This window comes from Fragaria vesca, linkage group LG7 (assembly GCF_000184155.1).
Source record: "Fragaria vesca subsp. vesca linkage group LG7, FraVesHawaii_1.0, whole genome shotgun sequence".
In the NCBI taxonomy this organism is placed as follows: domain Eukaryota; kingdom Viridiplantae; phylum Streptophyta; class Magnoliopsida; order Rosales; family Rosaceae; genus Fragaria; species Fragaria vesca.
This window is the reverse complement of record NC_020497.1, coordinates 10,140,197-10,146,520: the sequence shown is the minus strand read 5'-3', so window position 1 is coordinate 10,146,520 and position 6,324 is coordinate 10,140,197. Positions and strand designations below refer to the sequence as shown.

Here is a 6,324-nt window from a genome sequence, read left to right as displayed (position 1 = left end):
GATAATTCACCTGTATCATTCTTGGAATAGCCTTTTGAGGTAGGGAATAACTGATGGATTTAGGAATAAATATTTGTTCCACTTCCCTTACTGCCCGCAATAGATCTTTTACTATCCCTAATAGACCTTTACTATCTCCGATAGACTCCCTATTATTGTTCCTAATAAACCCCTTACTAACCCTAATAGACCTCCTATTGTCATCAATAGACGCCCGAAAGACCCTCATATTACCCCCCAATAGACCCCCTATTGCCCCCAATATACCTTCCGACAGACCCTTTAGTGCCCACAATAGATCCTCCTATTGTCCTCAATAGACCCCATACTGCCCTCAATATAACCCCTGACAGACCCCCTACTACCCCTAATAGACCCTCATACTACCCCTAATAGATCCCGACATACCTCTAATATACCCCTAACATGACCTCCTACTGTCCACAATAGACCCCTGACGAACCCCTTACTGCCCCAAATAGACACCCAGTCGCCGGAGTTCAATCATCGGTCGTTGGAATCCGGTCATAGAATCTTTATTTCATAATAGACCATAATAATGGTATATTGTAGTTTTTTTAATTTATTAAAGGTATAAATGTCTTTTTGTTGTTTAAGTTGACTCTTGAAAATTTATAAATTTGATTTTGTTTGTGAGAATAAAATTCTCAAAATTAGGGCTAGTGGAAATTAACCTTAAATTTATATTTAAAATTAATAATATATAACTATGATGTGAAGAAAATATAAAATAAGTAAAATGATTTGTGGGGTGAAAATATACGCACCGTTTATCTTATGGTGAGAGATACTTAGAGCGATTCCGAATAGAGCTTTGAGCGTTTTCTGGGTTTTTTTCTTTCAGTTTTTTCTGCTGTGTTTTCCTAGTTTGGGCTTATCTAGTCTCCCTTCTCTTTGGGCTTTGTGACTATGAAGGTCTGTCTGTTGGGCCTGTTTCTGATGGCTTGTTGCTTCTGCCTTTTGGCTTTTCAATGAAGGTTCTTTCGTCCCACAAAAAAAAAAAAGAGATACTCAAACGGTTCATAATAAGACTGTTCACATTTGACGAAATCCAACAATTTTTCCCATCAATTTGCCGGTCGTCTTCTCTATCTCGCCTCTTTTCTTCCATATTTCCCGAGAAGGATTTTGGACAAAAACCAACGATCATCATCTTCAATTTTTTTTTGGATTAAAATAGAAGTTGGTGATACTCTTCGAGTCTTTTCTGACTTTGCAGCTACCCCTTCCTTGTCAAACTAAACCACCTTGACCTTTCTTTCTTAAATGTCGTGTGAAATGCTCCAAATTCAACTCTTCTCATCCCAAAATCCACATTACCCATTTCAAAGCACACCAATTCTCCCAAACCCAAAACTCCAAAATACCCACAAATCCAAGCACAATCAGACACACACGATCTCACTAATGGATGTGAAGCTCCGAACGGCTCGTTCTTTAGTCTCCAAGCTCAGCTCCGTCTCCGAACAGACCCGATCCGAAGCCCTGAAAGAGCTCCGACTCATCACCAAGCACGACGCCGACAGCCGCCCCCTCGTCGCCGACGCCGGCGCTATTCCTTACCTGGCCGAGACTCTCTTCGGCTCCTCCCCTGACTTCCAAGACGACGCCGCCGCTACTCTCCTCAACATCTCCATCTCCTGCCGCCACAGCCTCATTTCCACGCGCGGCCTCCTCGACGCGATCTCCCACGCGCTTCGCCACCACAGCTCCCCGACCTCCTCCGCCACCGCCGTCCAGTCCTCCGCCGCTACTCTCCACAGCCTCCTCGTCGTGGAGGACTACCGGCCAATCATCGGCGCCAAGCGCGACATTGTCTACTCGCTGATCGACATCGTCAAAAGCCCTAAGTCGCCTCCGAGGTCGGTCAAGGACGCGCTCAAAGCTCTGTTCGGAATCGCTCTCTGCCCCTCGAATCGGGCCTCGCTGGTGGAGCTCGGGGCGGTTCCCGCGCTTTTTACTCTGGTGGTGAACGACGGCCGCCTCGGGATCGTGGAGGACGCGACGGCGGTGATTGCGCAGGTGGCTGGGTGCGAGGAGAGCGCGGACGCGTTTCGGAGGGTCGCCGGAGTTAGGGTTCTGGCCGACCTTCTGGATTTCTCGACCGGGTCGAGCTTGAGGAGCAGGGAGAATGCAGTGTCGGCGCTGCTCAATTTGACTCGGTGCGGCGGCGAGAGGGCGGTGGTGGAGGTGAGGGAGGAGGGATTGGGGGTGGTGGATGGGATTGCTGACGTGGCGGAGAATGGAGGTCCGAAAGGGAAGAGCAAAGGGGTGGCGCTGTTGAAGGTGATTGATGGCGGGAATAGAAGCATTTCGAGTATATTCAGAGATCCACGGTTTGATTCTTTGCTAAGACAATCTTCCTTGAATTGAATTTGGGTTTACTTATGTCAAATATGTACATATTGGCTGCGTTTTGAGTTTGTTGTTACATGGAAATGGTTCATATACTAATTCAAGGTAGTCCTGGTATTGGATTGTAGAGGTTTTCTATGAACAAATGCCAATCATGGGTTTGTTATAATCCGATCCAGTTTACAATGTCGGTGGGAGAATGTGTATTGACTATGCTCTAATACAGAAGAACTATACTTGTGCTCTAAATTCGTTACCTTTGCTGAGATTGGTTATCTGGATACATATGCACTCGAGTAATTAAATTGTTGTATGAGTATACTTTTGAATTGGCTTATACTTGTGCTATCGGATATAACATGAGGTGAAGAATGATCTGTTCCAACTTCTATTCTGATCTTCTATGCTCGTTGGTCGAAACCAGTGTCTAACCTTCTAAAAGTGTGTTCTCAAATTTTTTTTTTTGTTTTTGTTTTTTGTTTGGAAGTAGATGCCAAGGATATATGTACCATGTAGTCCAGGTTTGTTTACCATTTTGATCGTAGAATGTGTAGTCATTTAATTTTTTTTTTTTGTAGTCCAATTTTGGTTAACCGTTGTGGTCTAAGAATTTCCATTCACCATGCTATTGTAAAGAAGCAAAACTGTAGGGGGTTTACTCATCAGGAAAATGAGCCCTCAATTAGTATATATGAAAACATGATTTAGCAGATTGAAATGAACTTTTTCCCTTTTTTTTTTTTTTGTTTTCGTCTCTTCTTCACTCATCATTCAGCTAAGTGGTAGGATCAGTCCTCCAAGCACTAGGCTGGTATATATTTTCATATTGCATGAGGATATGTTATTGGTACGCATTTCACTTGTAAAACTAATCAAAATTTGCTTCCAAGTTCACTTATTGAGCCGGCCTCAGCACCCAAATCACCTTTTTGATTTCTCTTTCTTCTATAATCGTTCAAGTCACCTTTTTCATTTCTCCGTTTCTTCTATAATGGTTCATACATGCAAAGGGGCACTTCAGTCTCCACTGTTGTCATCATCCACACAAGCCACTTTGTTGACCTTAATGAGTTTTTACCCGGCCGGTGTATAATTGTATCATTATCACCACAACCCATCTATTAAGGCATTATGGACCACCACTAACATTAACTGCTGTTTACGGGGTGCATATATATATATTGTGTATAGCATTGTAGTCAATATGCCTCTCCACTCAACTCCTATAGTGACTTGTATTCACATTATAGTGGCTTATCAGCCGAGTCTCCAATGGCAGAGACCGTATAGTACAATGAAATCAACATGCCACCCAATTTGGTGTTTTCACTCTTCTATTTACAATCTTTAGCACTTGCCAAAATATGCTTAAGGATGACATTCCCGGGATATGGATTCATGAATGCATGTCTGCGAAGTCTTTGTCATGTGGTGAATTTTTACTTGGTATTTTGGATGTTATGGTCTAGAAGGGTCCTTCTTGTGCCTGTTTTTGCTGATCCTGAAGAGGTCAGTGGAATGATTCTTGCTGCCTTAAGGTTGTCTTAAGGTTGTCAAGTTGTGGAGTATTGTTTAAGGTTTATTTCTAGTCTTTTTTTGCAAGTTTGGAGGTTATTCTCTGTCATTGGAATGTAGTCAAGTGTTTAGGGTATACATGCCAGGAAGAAATGTGTGGAGAATAAATGTCACATTTGGGTATAAACTAGGTATAGTTCCATTGTACTATCCTATATATGCTATGCTCGCTTCTCAACTTACTGTTTCGAAGATAGTAACAATGTGTACTTTTGTGTCTGTTTTGAAGTCAATTGGATTGGTAATTGATGGCAGACCGATACGGAGTTTATAGTTGTGATTTCGGCAAGTTCAGTTTCGCAGATGACATGCCATGGCATAATTATAGACTGGCGATTAAATAGTAGGATTTCCAATATATTGTTGGAGATTCATACGTACCCAGAAAAACTTGAAGCCTTGTAGATCCTTAAGTTGAAGCATTCTGCTCCAATCCTGGTTCTAAAGTTGGCAAGTTTGAACAATAAAGGGAACTCATTCCTATTTAAGCGACACCTCTCTTCATTCTTGCCCTGTTTGAGATTTTGGATTGACTCGGGGCCGAATGCTTGTACGGTTTTACACTTTTTACCAATAGAATGATTAAAATTCCTCCTCCCAAATCTTATTAGTTGGTTTAATGGAGGATCAGAAAGTGAAGATATTGGTGGAGAGGTGGGGTTCATTTTATAACTGCATCAAATTAGCCATTTCAGCAAACCCATTTTTTCTTCAGCTAGAAATTTTGGCAAAAGTTCATGTCATAGATTTGAGTCTATGCTTCAGGTAGCAACTCCTAAAAGTTTCCACCGGGTTGGCGGGTTCATGTCGAGTTTGAAGACAGTATCAATGCTAGTATTGGTGCTCATTGGAAAACCAAGACTCGATGTCAATCCTAGATCTATTAAGGTTTACATAAAGAAACTCATACAGTGATACAGAGCTTTTGAGACTTTTACTTTTACTCTTTAATACCATAGATAGCCAAAAACTGAATGGGAAAGATTTATTCCATCAGTAACCAATTGACACAGACAAGATAAATAGTTAAAATAGATATATGATAGCAATTTAGCAAATATATTGGATATATGTGGAAAGTAGGAAAGATGAATATTATATAACCAAATGCATGACAAAGTTAGTGGTAGAAAGTAACCGAAAGGCTATAAGAAGCAATACCATGAAAATGTTCTTAACCTATAAGAAGCAAAGTTCGTGCAGAATCCCATCAGATGCGGGCAGGTAGTAATTCTCCACTCAACCTCTAACACACCTTTTTTAATTTCAATTTGTTTTAGTGAAAGCTTTTGGTCATCCCGTTAAATGGATAAGTTATCCTTCAATAGCTTCAAGAGCTATGACATTCTGATTATTAGAAACCATTTTTATTTATTTGAGTTAAAGATGGACAGTGTCATTGATTATTTTCGGCCAAAAGGCTCATACATCAGTTGTCGCTTGTCCCGATAAGCTCATGGGTAACAAGCCTTACAAAAGATAGGTAGTCCCCACTGCAAATAAGCACAAATCGAACTTACTACAAATAATTTTCAACTACCACAATCTAATTCTTCTATGAAGGATGTACTAGTTGCTTAAGATCTCGATTGGTGTACAACTACATATAACCAGGAAATAAAATCGAGATAATTTTCCATCAAATGCCTTGGTTAGGAAACAAGAACTAACCTACCTCCATGCCCTTATTATGAGGGCTAGCCTCTCCCCTCACAAGCCTCAGGGTTGTCAAATGAGGCAGAGTGACCAAGTCCAAGAGACCCATCTTTTCTCTTTTTAGCATCACCTCGTCACGAGGTCTGCCACCCCAATAGGACATCACCGACGAAGGAATATGACGAGAAAACTTCAATCAATTAGGGATAGCAATGTTGTGATCGATGACTTCACCGGTAGACGTCGATGTTGGGATATGCAGGTCGCATTGATAACAATGAAAAGTAGCACTAGATCGTATCGTCAGAAGATCGGAAGAGCACTATTGGGTCGCGCTGCGGGTACGCTTGGAGTCGTTGAGATCGACTAGAGCTGATGGGATCGTCTAGGGCCTCTAGGAAGGCCATTACGGCTGTTGGGATATGGAGACGAACGCCGGAGAGGAGGGGTTGTGCTGCTAGGGTTTTTAGAGAGAGTTTTTTTAGATAGTTCATGTCCTATATTTGATAAGGTGTCATGTAGTTTTTAGATTATTAGAAACCATCATGATGTAGTGGAGGTTATAACTATCAATGATACCATGAGATTATTGATGTGTTGTGTGCATAGTGTTCTATTTGAATCAGCCGCAAGAGGATGTAGTTAGGGGTTCTGTTTTGTAATTTTATTTTTATCAAAAAAGAAAAAAGAAAAGAAAAGAGAGAGATGATTGATACG

General features: G+C 41.3%; 1 protein-coding gene across 1 annotated transcript; it reads left to right on the top strand.

Moving 5' to 3' along the window:
• The first annotated feature begins 1,428 nt into the window (after positions 1 to 1,428).
• Positions 1,429 to 2,394, top strand: LOC101295573 (U-box domain-containing protein 4-like). The gene has a single exon (XM_004308532.1). It carries the CDS (start codon positions 1,429 to 1,431, stop codon positions 2,392 to 2,394), a length of 966 nt encoding a protein of 321 aa, XP_004308580.1.
• The last annotated feature ends 3,930 nt before the right edge of the window (positions 2,395 to 6,324 follow it).

Excerpts from the sequence above, each read along its gene's own strand:
- LOC101295573 (XM_004308532.1), top strand. The coding sequence starts at position 1,429 with ATGGATGTGAAGCTCCGAACGGCTCGTTCTTTAGTCTCCAAGCTCAGC.